Genomic DNA, 14,765 nt, shown 5'->3' with positions numbered 1-14,765 from the left:
ACTAGGGCGTTGAACTGAAGTTTATTAAATTATATGTTTCAATTACAATTTATTTCATAAATTTCCAGGATTTTGTCAAAATTTATTGTATAGCTTGTTTACTTAAATCTAACTTGTTTGTTCCATATGAAAATGAGTATTATGCATTGAACATATATGTATTTACTGTTTTCAGTTAAGAAGTACATGTCTTTACTTAAATTTTCAATACTTTTAACATGTATTTACTGACTGTGTTTTATTGCATATTTCTCAATTTTTTCCCCAATTTTGACTTTTGAGTTTGACCAACTTTTTAAAAACTTTAACCTTGGCCATAACTTTTGAACAGTTGGTGCTACGGCTTTCATATTTCATGTGTATTTCTTGTGAAAGACCCTTCTTTGGGCACCATATTTTTGATCTCTTGACCTTGGATTTTGATTTTCATTTCAGAAATTTTATCCTTTGCCATGAGCTGCCATACGGGGTCATAAGTGTTTCACAAACACGTCATGTAGATTTTATATTTGGAATAGAATAAATGTATACAATAATGTCTGTTACCACTGCATTCGTAGCCATTTCTATCACCATAGAATCATGTTTAATTTTGTATTCCCCTAAGGATCGATCTGGAATTTCTTCAACAAAGTGCTAGAGATGGAATAAAATTGAAATGACTCTGCCATCACAGTTATTTTACAGTAAGACATAATCTTTTTTAAGGAACTATATTCACATAAAATATTATACAATTATTGCTATTTTTGAGGTCAATACGGAGATTTAGCCACCTGAGGAGTACAATATTAACCGAGCCAGAAGGGCGAGGTGAATATTATACTTCCAGGTGGCTAAATCATCGAATTGACTGAAAAAAAAACAGCAACAATTGTTTTATTATATGATTCAATGATTAAATGATACAAACTCATTAAGCCGTTCATGCCATTTTGTTTACAAATGCTGAAGTCATAACCAAATGCAATGAGAGAAGCAGAGTTAAATAAACATTACCAGTCGTTTAATTTGGAATTTTTAAAATCAACTTTAGTTCCTATGAAAAAAAAAAAAGAAATAGCCAGGTTTTTTATAGGATCGATTTTGAAAAAAAGGGGGGTGGTGTTATCAGAGAAAACTGACAGCTGAAAAAAAATCTTTCATTAGCCCCCACGAAATAAGAATTCTCTTAACTTCAAATTTTGTTTTGGGGTTTGGAGGGGGTTAGGGTGGGTGATTAAGGTCCATAAGTAGGGTACTAGCCTTTCAATGAATATTTTTAGTCTAGATTAAAAGAAAAATTTACATTAAAAAAGTGTTGGGGGCCCTTGCACCCCCAACCACCCCACCCAAAATTATTTATTTCCTTTTCCTGTGCTGACCTGACTGGAAGTCGGTAGCAAGTGAAATAGCTTTCCAAAACTATTTGTATCAATTTGGAATTTCCCAATCTTTTTTTAGACCAATGTAGAGAAAATAAATCCTTATATTCACCTCGAAGGTCACGTGCAGGTGAATATAACCTAATATTTTTTCTACATAGCTGGATCTTAGCCAATCAGAGAGATAGGAATTATTCAATCATATAATAAATGTTTTAGTTATTACATGCAAAAAGACAAGAAGTACTCTAACTACGTGTGTTAAGAAAGTAATATTAAGAAAATCACAAAAAGATATGCTGCCTTTCTACACGTTTCAACCAAAAAACAAAATTTCAAGATACTCTTTTATTCACAAACACGCAAATTTGAACACACGAGAATAAGGGATTTTAAAGTATTACAAAACTTTTATTCACAAAGGTTACTGAAATTTCTGTCATTGAATGTACACAACAATCACTCTAAAATTCTAAAATCTTTGGACATAAGTTAATTGATTTGAATTTAACTGCTCTGTATAGGGTACAAACATTTTTTTTTCGTTCGAACTCAATGAATATATTGTTTATTTAGCTATCTTCAGTGAGTTCGAACATAATAAAGTAATTAAAAGAAATGTAGATAAGGTTGAAATATCCAAAAACGAAAGCAGAATGTCTTGATAACTTCTACGTCGATATTTTTTTGTAAAAGAAATCATTTTCAATTAATTAAGGTATTAGTAATGGAATATAGAACTCGCATCACTTTTGAAGGAGATATTTTGTCTTCAAACATCCTCCTTATTGTAAGTACTTAATTCTCTTGATAATTCCCGTTAAACACTCCCCCACCATTAACTCTCCCTCCTTAACGACACAAACGGCCCGTGGTCTCCGTATCCCCTGATCAGGTATGATGTACCTCAGGAATCGACCGTCCCTGTCCAGCAGGTGAATCTTGTCACCGTTAAACTCAGTGATGATGATGTGATGCATGCTGTCTGTTGTAAGGGAGCTAGGTTTGAAATTCTCCTTGGAAGCTTTGTTCCCTGTATAGGAGAACCTGAATATTCCAAACTTATCAACGACTGTGACGGCTTTTTTATCCCAGTCAGCTACACAAATATCGCCGTTACCATTCTCCACCACGTAATTTGTTTTTCCAAACAGAGGCTGGAAAAGGGAGTCATACTGGATTTCCTGCAGCACGTCACCGGAACTGGTGTACCTTACGACCTTGGACTTTGTTTGATCTGACGATCGGAGACAGACCAGGAAGTCCCCTGCCGCAGTACAGGTGATACCGAAAGGTTCCCACTCCCCGGTACGGAACAACGTATCTACATGACCGTTTATAATCTGCTTCACGGTCTTGTCACTTTGTTCTGGATACACCACGTATCCATCATGAAGGGCCAGGTACATAGCTGTGCACGTGATGGTGATAGTATCATGGAGACGTCCCTGGAGATCAAATAACTTGAGCTCTTCACTGTTCCCTCCTGCCCAAACTCTGTCATCACCCAGTGGAACCATGTCAAACAGCCGGCTGTTGTATTCTTTGTCAGTGGGGAACTCTGTATCAAATGCGGACAGAACTGTAGGTACATCTAAAGCTTGTCGTGATGATGATATTTGATCTTGTTGTGTTAGATCGTCAATAGACAGTTTGTACGATTCTAGTGTCTCTATGTAACCGAAGTACGATGTTGTATAACTTTCATTAAACTTGCATGGTTGGAAAAATGCCGGCTGTGTTTCTTCTATAAAGGTGGGCACCTGTTGATTTTCAAGTTCAAGCTTAAGTTCCATTAATCCAGAGACATCTTTGGATTTTGCCAAGGCCAATACTGTTTGTTTTAGGTTTTTCAGTTTCTTTAGCATTTCTCCCAATTCTTTTTTCTGCTTCAATAAAATCCCTGCATGCTTTTCTTTCAATTCATCTAGGTCTTTGTGTAATGCTTTCTCTGTTTTATCAATCTCTTGATGCCATTCTCTAGCATGGGCTGAAATGTTATCTTTTGCCTGTTTGTAGACTTGTGGAAGTGCTGTCGATCTTTTACTTATATGATCGATAATTTTCTCCAATTCTGATCGCATTGACTGCAGCTGCTCATTTTCTTTCGTGATAAAATCTGATAATGCATTGACTTTCTCGGATAATTCGCAAATGTCATGTGTTTTGTGTTTGATTGATGCACATAAGACACAGATAGGAATATCGCATGTTTTGCAGAAAGCACTAAACGGTTGCTTGGAGTGGGTCAGGCATTCTCCAACGTCAGGTTTCTTTTGTTCGATAAAATTTGTAACTTCATGTCCATTTTCTGAATTGATATGCATGTGGGGTAATACACATGCGCTGCATAATTTAACGGCACATCTTTTGCACGTAAAGTTGACAGGACTTTTACAAATATCACATTCTAGGTAATGTTGTCCTTGTCTTAAATTTGAGGAAGCCATCTTATCTTTAAAACGAAATGGGGAAAAATATAAATTATGAATGTAAGTCCATTTTTTAAAACAATGTTTTAATAGAAATGAGGTCATGTACCATATATTAAATCAGGATATCATCTAAACTCCTACGTGTAAGATTATCACTTTTCAAAAAAGAAGACTAGTTCTGCTTCTGTTTCAGTTTTAAGAGGAAAATTCTAACAATTATTGTTATTTACATATAAAAAATAACTTTGCAGCTTATTCATTTTCAAGTTAAAATTAAGTATTAAACATTATGCAATAATTCTAATCTGTTTGAAATTTTCATATCTTAAATTAGAAATTAATATCCAACGCAAATTTTGCACGGAGGGTTTTGGCATGATAAAAATTGTAATTTAAAAAAAAATCTTTTTAAGTATATTTTTTTAGGCATTTTCCCCACTGCGTTCTGAAGTTATCTAGTGCATATTCACTGATTTGACATGAGTGTTGTCGTCAATTTACATTCAACCTATGTCAAAACTCACAGAATTATCTGAAGTTCTGTCAATTCTAATTTTGTGACCTAGTTTTGCTTAAACATCACATATAAAATATGTATGGCTAGGTCGCTCTTATTTCTTAGAGAAAAAAATATTTGTACTCAAGTTATACGATTTGTAAGCAAAAGCTTAAATTAAATTACACAAAACTTAAAATGTTAAATTGATAACTTATTAAAGTTACATTAAATTTTTATTACAAACCTCTTCACGATCAATCCTCCATTATGTACAGGTAACAGCTTACCTGGCTACCAAGTGCGCTGATCATATATCACTTAAATTTGGGTGCATGCATATATATGTGATGTGTTGCATGAAAGTTTCCACAACTGCATCCACAAATCAATAAATGCATTATATTAACATTAATAATCTAATATAATTTACATAATTTATATATCAAAAATTATCAACATTAATTAATTCTTTAATTTATGTTACATGTACCCTTTCGGAGCCTTCTGTACACTATTTTGCAAGATAAAGTAATATGATATGACACAAAATGCAGTGCTAGCCTGAAACTGTGTCTACCTTCCTTTCATAAACAGGCAAGTTGTACATGTAAATTAAGCACTAAAGCATATACAAGACTTAAAATGAAAATGAAGATAATGAACGAATTTTTTTAAAATTCTTCTCTTTTTATCCTCACGACAATTTAATTGGTATATGTAAAGCATATCCTCAAAATGATTTAATGTTTAATTCTCTTTGACTGCACAAGTGTTATGATTTTTATCACAATATATTGTATTAATTTCAACTTTTTCTGCAACTCATAAAGTAATATCACACATACATGTAACATATTATATATGAAAAAATAAAATAAAGAGATGATGAAATGAAAATGAAGACAATGAAAAGGTGTGTTCGCATTTTACAGAGGGCCATTCCAAAAACACCTTCGCTAGCAGTTTTGATTTAGTAGGCTATATAGAATTTATAATAATGGAGATAAAGTTTCGTTGTATACGTCATACAGTGGTGATCTAGATCTATTCGATCCGCACTTACAAAACCACCAGTGTTTTGATTTATATGAGAAGATAGATGACCCTTCTCAGTAAATTCATTTAAAGGAAAGTATTTCACAGACATAGCCACAAGAAACACACTTACAACCCCAAAGTAAATTATTATATTAATTTTCTAAACTAGGGGGACATAACAATATATTTTCAGTTGGGGAACATGCAAATATTGTCAGCAGATGTTCAATACTGAGAGCCACAAGCATGACGAAATTATTTTTCATAGTGTGCTACATGTATATAGTACCAAAATTATTGGGAATTGTAATTGCTTGATATCACTTATCTGAAATGGTGATATCACCTATTTGATTTGAATAGGTAAGATAACTAACTCAAATAAATGGAAACAACTTTTAAAAATCAAATCAAAGGTGATATCACTGATTCAAATAGGTCATAATTCAATAAGTGATATCACAAATTCAAAAGCTTAATAGATGATATCACTTATTCAAATAGGTGATATCATATATTTGAATAGGTGATATCACTTAATGACTATATATGTACCAATATCTTCGAATAGGTGACATCATCAATTCAAAAGCTGAATAGTTGATATAACCAACTCGAATAGATGTTATTACAAATTGAATGGGTAATATCTCATTTTCAAATAGGTGATATCATTTAATGGCAGAAAATACTAAAACGGATCCTCATACTTCGTGAAGGTCGCAAGTCCTTTGATTTGACTTTCTTTAGACAGTAAATGTATTCAAAACTACTACAGCTATGTTTTTAACTTTTAAATCTGTTTTAACAGCTTCAACAACCCAACCGGTACAGCTGATCTTTATGATTGCACCACCAGACCAGCTCAGACCGTTCAGACTGTTGCCATAGATAGCATGACACCCTCAATAACTCCTCCCCCTCAGTGTCAGACGAGGTGGTCCTCATGAATAAACAAAGATAATCCAACATCTGATGGAATGGAGTACGAACACTGGACAGCTGTTCATAAGCTGCAGTTCTGTCCTGGTCTACACTGCATCAACCTTGCGAATTTTCCATATTTTTTTGTGCTAAGAACTTGAGATTTATCATCTTAATATACAGTTAAACTTTCATATCTCGAACACAATTATCTGGAATACTGTGGGTACTTTGGATTTCGAAATCACTTATTCCTTAAGTATTTTACCCTTGAAGCCTCGGATATCTCGAAGTTTCTTCTTGGTTGATTTGAGTTCGAGATAAGGAGGTTTGACTGTATGTACTTGTCCTTGTATTTGGCACTGTCAACTGTTTGTGATATTGTGTTTCCTCATCAAGTTTCTTTGGTTGATAATGTCAAAGTAACAGAGAGGAATTAAATATTTTGAAAACTTCAGTGAAGCTTACCAGGGAAAATCATGCAATTAATGAAGTAAAAGGAGAGACAATCTTAAACCATTTGTACTTTAAAAGAAAATTATACAAGCCATTTTATAGTCTTTAACTCTTTGCCATTTGCGCTGTCTGTGACGTAATAGTAGCATTACATTTGTTACTCTTTTCCCCGCAACGCACTTGCGATTACGTGCCGAAAAGACATGGTTTTGAAGACGGTGTATGTAACAAAGGTTTGCCGTATATATCCCCGTATATTCATGCAACCACCCGTAAGTTGAATTCAAGTATTTCTTATGGTGATTTAGTCCTGTTTATTTTGTTTAAATAATTCTTTTATGTTGACTGTTACAAACTTAATATATTATCATAGCTTGTACTTTAATATAAAATTTAAATATAAAACATTGTTAAAAATATTTGTTTGATTTTCCAGACAGGATTTCATTTTTTTTTTTTTTGCTCGTATTAAAGTAAGAAACAAGGACACTCGTCACCCCCCCCCCCCCCTTTTTATTCGGTTACATGCATAGTCATTTTATCGAAACTTGCAGAATCTTCCAATTATAAATAAAAATAGAAGTGAGATCTAGAAGAGAAGGATTATCACTCGTGAAGATTTTTATAACAGTTACATGTACCACTTGTGCAGAAGTATACTGTAATCTCCGTATGGAATGGGGAAATTGTCCGAGTCGTCACAAACGAATCTCCTGTCGAGGGTACAGGACAAGATCTCGCTCGAGAACTAATCAGGGGCATCCACTGAAACAGAGTAACATTCAACCTTTGTAGTAGAGCCACTAGTATAGAAATTGTTGGTTTTGGAGAATTCGGCTGCAGAGGGTTCATGGTCCCCATGGATTCATGGGTCCCCAGGGTGGTGCGTTTTCATCCAGCCTGACCAGAGAGAGTGGCAAGCTGAAATCAGTTTTATTTCACAGTAAAGTATACACGTCTTTCTACATACCATATTACTGTACCTTTGTTTGTGAGACTCCCCTACCCCTTTAAGTGAATTTTATTCTGAAAAAAAATGTCTTCTCAACTAAACAGTAATGTTTTTGGATTAAGAATTTCTAAAAATTGATAGTTAGTCCCATAAATGAGCGCATATTACGTTATACAAACACAGACCTACAAAACATGATGCTAGTGCATATAATATAAAGATATTGTTGAAGTCTTTTTTTTCATGTCACAAATATTTCACTAAGCGATAAAATAAGATTTCTGTCATTTTGACATTGTTTAGACTTACATGTAAATAATGTAAATGTATCTAGTCAACTAGCTTTGCCTAAGTACATATTAGGGAAATTCAATGTCTAAGTCGATAAAAAAATAGGTAGCAACTGTTCCTTCGCCAAGCGCAAGGCACTCTGACTTGCAAGTTGCTTGTACTTAGGATAAGACCTTAAAAACTTAGGCTTGGTGTAACGGCAGGTGTTGGCACGATAAAGATCCCTCAACTTACTATACAGACATAGATATGTCAGGTGTGATTGTTGTTCATTAGTGGCAGCAAAAGTTGAAATTAACTCAATTCCTATAGAGTGATGATGAAATCATAAACTCGTGCAGTCAAAAGGAGTTAATCATGATCTTTAGAGGAATGAAATTTCCTTGGAGAGGAATAGAAAAGAATTTAAACAAATATTCAATATTTTCATTTCTTTACATTTTCTAGTATATCTCCATTTCCCCCCTTTCTTCAAAAATATTCAAATCTTTTGCACGCTTGAGTGTTTAATATACACAAAGTTGTCATGTTGCAGATATTCTTTACGAAATAAAATATGTCAGAAAGGACACTTGGAATGCATTTCTTGTCGTATCATATGACTATATATTGCACAATAAGTGTACTGAGGACTACGAAAGGGTAGATGTAATATAAAGTTAATGACTTAATCAATGTTGATAGAATTTTATTTAGAAAAAAACTAAGTTATATCAGTTTATTAATATTGATATAATGCATCTATTGAATTGTTGTTGCAGTTGTGGAAACTAACATGGCACACAACAAATATAGGCATGCACCCTTTTGTTCGAGCAAAAGTTAGCGATATATGATCAGCTTCACTTGTTGGCCGGGTAAACTTTCTGTTCAAGATGGAAAATTCATTGTGAGCAGGTTTGTAATAAATATTTAATAACTAATGTAACTTTAAAAAGTTAAAAATTCAATATTTAAGTTTAGTATTTAAATTTCACTTTTAATTTACAAATCGCTTTACAGTCCTACAAATATTTTTTTTTCTCTCCGAAGTAAGGGTTACCAAGTTGAACATTGTTTTATATGATATATCTAAACAAAAACTAGGCCACAAAATAAAAATCTTGATAGAACTTCAAATAATTCTGTTAGACATGACAGTAGTAAACAGTAAATTGGAGAAAACACTTTTGTCAAATCAATAAATGGGCAGGTAGAAAACTAGGCATTAAAACGGAGAAATAAACATTTGCATAAACATTTACATAATACACAGTGGTGATTTCTATGTCACAATGATATTCCTAAAATTAAGAAAAAAATTTTTTTTTAAATATATATTAAGTACATGTCAATTTTCCTTATGACAATACGCCTCCGTGCAATCTCTGCGTTAGGAATTAATCTCTGAGTTAAGAAAGTAAAATTGAAAACGAGAAAAACAGGATAATTACATGATGTTTCATCCTTAACATTAAATGAAAATTAACAAGCTGCAAAATTATTTCTTTTATTTCTTTATTCGTCCTTCTGAAAACCACAATATTTGTAAGAAGTTTTTTCTTTGAAATTAAATTAAAAACCAAAAAATCAAGTGTTATTTTAAGGAACTGATTTGTTCTGGTACATAACCTTGTCTCTAAATTATTGAGTACAGTGTACATAGTTTTGACTAAAACTCATATTTTCAGGGTTTTTTTTTCTCATTTTCTTTTAAAGATAAAAAAAAATGGCGTCCTCAAATTTAAGTCAAGGACAACACTACCTGGAATGCGATACTTGTAAAAGTCCTGTCAACTTCACGTGCAAAAGATGTGCCGTTAATTTATGCAGCACATGTGTAGGGCCCCATTTGTTATTAAAATCAGTAAATGGTCATGATGTTACAAAATACAGCGAACAAAATAAATCCGAGGGTGAAGAATGCCTGACCCACCCACATCAACAGTTCAGCGCCTTCTGCAAGACATGTGACATTCCTATTTGTGTCTTATGTGCATCAATCAGGCACAAGACACATGAAATATGTGAATTATCCGAGAAAGTCGACTTAATATCAGATTTTATCACAAACGAAAATGAGCGGCTACAGTCCATGCGATCAAAATTGGAGAAAATTCTCGATCACATAAGTAAAAGATTTACAGCACTTCCACAAGCCTATAAACAGACCAAAGATAACATTTCATCCCATGCCAAAGAATGACATCGAGAGATTGATAAAGCAGAGATAACACTGCACAATGACCTCAATAAATTGCAGGAAAAGCATGCAGGAGAATTATTGAAGCAGAAAAAAGAGTTTGAAGAAATAGTGAAGAAATTGAAAAACCTAAAACAAAGAGTCTTCAGCTTGGCGAAATCCAGAGACGTTTCTGATTTAATGGAACTTAAGCTTGAACTTGAAAATCAACAGATGCCAACCTTTATAGAAGAAACCCGGCCGGCATTTTTCCAACCTTTTAAGTTTAACGAAAGTTATACAACATCGTATTTCGGTTACGTAGAAACACTAGAATCGCACAAACTACCTTTCGATGATCTGACACAACAAGTCCCAATCTCTTCATCACGACAAGCTTTAGATGTACCTACAGTTCTTTCCGCCTTTGATACAGAGTTCCCAGCTGACATAGAAAACAACAACCGGCTGTATGACATGGTTCCCCTCGGTGATGACAGAGTGTGGGCAGGAGGAGATAGTAGAGAGCTCAAGCTGTTTGATCTCCAGGGACGTCTCCACGACACTGCCACTATCACAGATACCAGCATGTACCTGACTCTTCATGATGGACATGTGGTGTACACCGATACAAATGACGAGACCGTGAAGAAAGTAATAAACGGTAAAGTAGAAACGTTATTCCCTACTGGTGAATGGAGTCCTCGCGGAATCACCTGTACTGCAGCACGCGACTTCCTGGTCTGTCTCCTGTCGACAGATAAAACAGAGTCCAAGGTCGTAAGGTATAGCTGTTCCGGTGACGTGCTGCAGGAAATCCAATACGACTCCCAGTACCAGCCTCTGTTTGGAAAAACAAATTACGTGGTGGAGAATGGTAACGGCGACGTTTGTGTAGCTGACTGGGATAAAAAAGCCGTCACAGTTGTTGATAAGTTTGGAATATTCAGGTTCTCTTACACAGGGAACAAAGCATCCAAGAAGGAATTCGATGCTAGCTCCCTTACCACAGACAGCATGCATCACATCATCATCACTGACTTTGAAGGAGACAAGATTCACATGCTGGACAGGGACGGCCGATTCCTGAGATACATCAATCTTGATCAGAAGATACGGAGACCACGCGCCGTGTGTATCGTTAGGGAAGGGGAGTTAATGGTGGGGGAGTGTAATACAGCAATGATCAAGAGAATAAAGTACTTACAATAAGGAAGAAGTTTGATGACAATATACATCTACTACACTTGTGATACGAGTTCTATATTCCAATACTAATACCTTAATTAACTGAAAATAATTTCTTTTACAAACAAATATCGACGTAGCAGTTATCCAGACATTCTTATTTCTAATTGTGTGTGTGTGTGTGTGTTTGTGAGAGGGTGTGTGTGTGTGTGTTTTAAATATTTCGACTTTATATATATATATATATATATATATATATATATATATATATATATATATATATATATATATATATATATATATATATATATATATATATATATATTTCTTTTAATTTCTTATGTTCGAAATCGCTGAAGATAACGGCTACATAAACAATATATTTATTTCGTTCCAACGAAAAAAACCAATAATTTTTTTTCGTAATCTATATAGAACAGTAAAATTCAATTCAGTTAACTTATTTCCAAAAATTTTAGAATTTTAGAATGAACGTTGTGTTCAGTCATTGACAGAGATTTCATTTTCCTTTGGGAATAAAAGTTTTGTTATAATTTAAAATCCATCATTCTCGTTTGTTTAAGTTTGCGTGTTTGTGATTAATAGATTATCCTGAGATTTCGTTTTGTGTTGTGGTTAAAACATGTAGAAAGGTAGCATATCTTTTTGTGATTTTTTTTATATTACTTTCTTAATACATGTAATTAGAGTACCTGTTATTCACGGAGTTTTTACAAAATTAATGGGACAGATTGTGATCATGCGTACATGTAACACAAACTTCATATATGAATTGACTGATATATGATTCCAAGTATTATTACTAACATTGTATTAAATACCTAAGTCTTAAATTCAAACTATGTCTTTAAAAGTGCTGTTCTGAATAAATCAAACATTACTGAAAAAAAATAACTGTAAATTTTGTTTGAAAATTTCCATTCCAAGACAGGCCTCCCCTTTCCTTTTTACCACATGTGTCTGAGCTGTAAATACCACACTACTGTACGGGGATTTTATTTCTGAGACTGAGAATGGTATCTGAACACCTCCCTTTCACACACTACATACACATATACACCAGTATTTAAGAATTTGTTACTTTTGGTCTTCTGCTTTTCAATTATTTTTTCTGCCCCTCCATTTGAGAAGTGATGTAACCTGATAGATCATTTCAGTTAAACGAAAAGTGAGTTGTTTGCGATAAAGTAAAAAAAGGTTGATACTCTGCAAAATACATTAATTAAAGCTGAGTTACAATGAGTGCTTGTAACTATACATAATGCTGCAATATTCATGCTTTAACGTAATGAAGCGAATGTATACAGTCATTGTAGTAAAGATAACAGGAAATTTATATTTATAATTGAACATGAAGACATAGGTTTACTTCAATGTAAGAAATAATAATAAAAAATCTTAATAAGATCAAATATAGGATAGATAACTACCAGTCATTGTTCCCAATTCGATCTTGATTTGTGGCTTCCGAAGGACTAGCTGCCGTAGCTTCCTCGTCTGTACTCGCTTCAGGCTCAAAAAGATAAGGTTGTGTACCCAAATTGGTCATCTTATCGATCATTTCCTCAAAACTTGATGAACCACAGTCTCTATCGCTGTTTTCGTCGCTATAATCGCTATAAACACTATCTGTATTCGCCGCCATCGTCCTCTTTGTGACGTCACACAAACTGAGCCTCGTTTTCGGGTGTTTCTATTTTCTCTTGATTGGATTTCCGGTACAGGTAAAAATAGACATTTTACAAGCGGAATAACTCTGTAACTACTGCATGGATTTCGATGCGGTTTTTTATGGCGTTCGTAACAAACAGAAATTATTGCAGTGGCCTTTGCATATACCCTTTAAAGTTTTGTCGGGGATAAATTACAAATCAACCTTTTGGTATGTTCTAGAATCATGTCAACGTCTGCTTACGATGAAAATTAATTTTGAACAATTGTTTCATTCTCCAGAACGATATACTATAAAGACACGTGTAGAACCCCCCCCCCCCCCCATACGAGAGCCTTACAAATGTACTGATCACTAAAGAATAAAATATTTATAATGAATTAAATAATCCCCTTCGGTGGCTGTTATGGGACCTGTACATGGTTATAAATTTTTTTTTGTGCCCACGAATTAATTAAAAAAATAATACTATGTCTTATACCAGCCACCAATTCTTGAAACAGGTGTTTTGTGCGTGACTTAGAGTAACACTCAGCTTCTCCGTCTCGTTCACACAAAATCAAATACAGAATAATTCATAATAGATGGCATGTTCTATATGATGGTTTTATTCCCACCCAGTACCAGTAAATTAATGCAAAACGCAAAAGCATGCGCTGATCTAGAGTGTGTGTGGGGGGAGGAGGGGTCGGGGGGTCCGGACCCCCGATGGAATTTGCAGAGGTATTAAAAGTATATACTGAAGCAGACAAAAAATGACTTTGGACCCCCCTAGAAAACGTGGACCCCACCATCACCACCACGAAATAGGTGTTTTTCACGTTTAGGAACTGGATTTTACGGGGGTTTTGTTTTTGTTTTTGTTTCTGTTTTTTTATTTTTGTTTTGTTTTGATTTTCTTTCTTTTTTTCCTTTTTTTTTTTTTCTTTTTTTCTTTTTTTTTTTTTTTTGCTTGTCAAGAATTTTCTGGGTTGGAATCTTTTTTGTCCCCCCCCCCCCTGGAAAAAATTCCTGGATCCATGCTTGAAAAGAATATGGTTATCATGTTTTGACAACCAATTAATAAAATGTTGTAAATCTCCTGAATACAACAGCTATTTTCACAAGACAACAAAGGACAGGGCTCAATAAGGCTAGCTGTTTTAGGCTCATTATGAATTTTAAATTAATTTATTTAGTAATGTCTAGTTATGTTTCCTCTGTTATATTTATTTGCAAAACCAACGTATATTTGTCACATGACCAAGGGGTATCTAAAGGGTCCCTCTAAAAGCGTTTAAGAGGGTTATGACTATTTATTACATGTAGTAGACAATTCATTGTGAAAAACCAAAGAAAGATTAACAGTATATCACCAGGGAACATAGAACAGGGCTGAAGTAACACAAAAGGCTAATTGAAAAATAAAATATTGTTTTGGAAAAGAAAATTTCTGTAATTGTAGCCATAAAAATTCGATGGAAATGGTGTACGCTTTCTTGTTCGATATATTTGCTATTTATAATAACATAAAAAGATATGAAAAATAATCAGTCATGAAAACAAAAGCTTTTAATTTTAAGAAATATCATATATTGTGACGTATCATTAAAATAACAACGTTGCTTGCAAGTCCTACATACGTTTACAAGTTTAGAAAAAAGACCTCTACGCAAGTAAGCACACCGATTTCTAAGTATTTGATTTAGATAGACACCTAAAAAGTGTAAAAATCTCTTAAATTCTTTTGCATGGCTAATGGGATTTTTGGAATAAAAATTCATT

General features: G+C 33.8%; 2 protein-coding genes across 2 annotated transcripts; one reads left to right on the top strand and one right to left on the bottom strand.

The window, feature by feature from the left end:
• Window positions 1–2,111: 2,111 nt before the first annotated feature.
• Window positions 2,112–3,826, bottom strand: LOC133188519 (uncharacterized). Its single transcript, XM_061323987.1, has one exon. It carries the CDS (start codon window positions 3,812–3,814, stop codon window positions 2,150–2,152), a length of 1,665 nt encoding a protein of 554 aa, XP_061179971.1. The 5' UTR covers window positions 3,815–3,826; the 3' UTR covers window positions 2,112–2,149.
• A 6,495-nt stretch (window positions 3,827–10,321) lies between these two features.
• Window positions 10,322–11,332, top strand: LOC133188191 (uncharacterized). The gene has a single exon (XM_061323570.1). It carries the CDS (start codon window positions 10,322–10,324, stop codon window positions 11,330–11,332), a length of 1,011 nt encoding a protein of 336 aa, XP_061179554.1.
• The last annotated feature ends 3,433 nt before the right edge of the window (window positions 11,333–14,765 follow it).

This window comes from Saccostrea echinata, unplaced genomic scaffold (genome assembly GCF_033153115.1).
Source record: "Saccostrea echinata isolate AGI-Se365-2 ecotype Australia unplaced genomic scaffold, CSIRO_AGI_Sech_v1 ptg000016l, whole genome shotgun sequence".
Taxonomy (NCBI): Eukaryota; Metazoa; Mollusca; class Bivalvia; order Ostreida; family Ostreidae; genus Saccostrea; species Saccostrea echinata.
The sequence above is the reverse complement of the archived record's forward strand: the minus strand, read 5'-3'. Positions and strand labels throughout refer to the sequence as shown.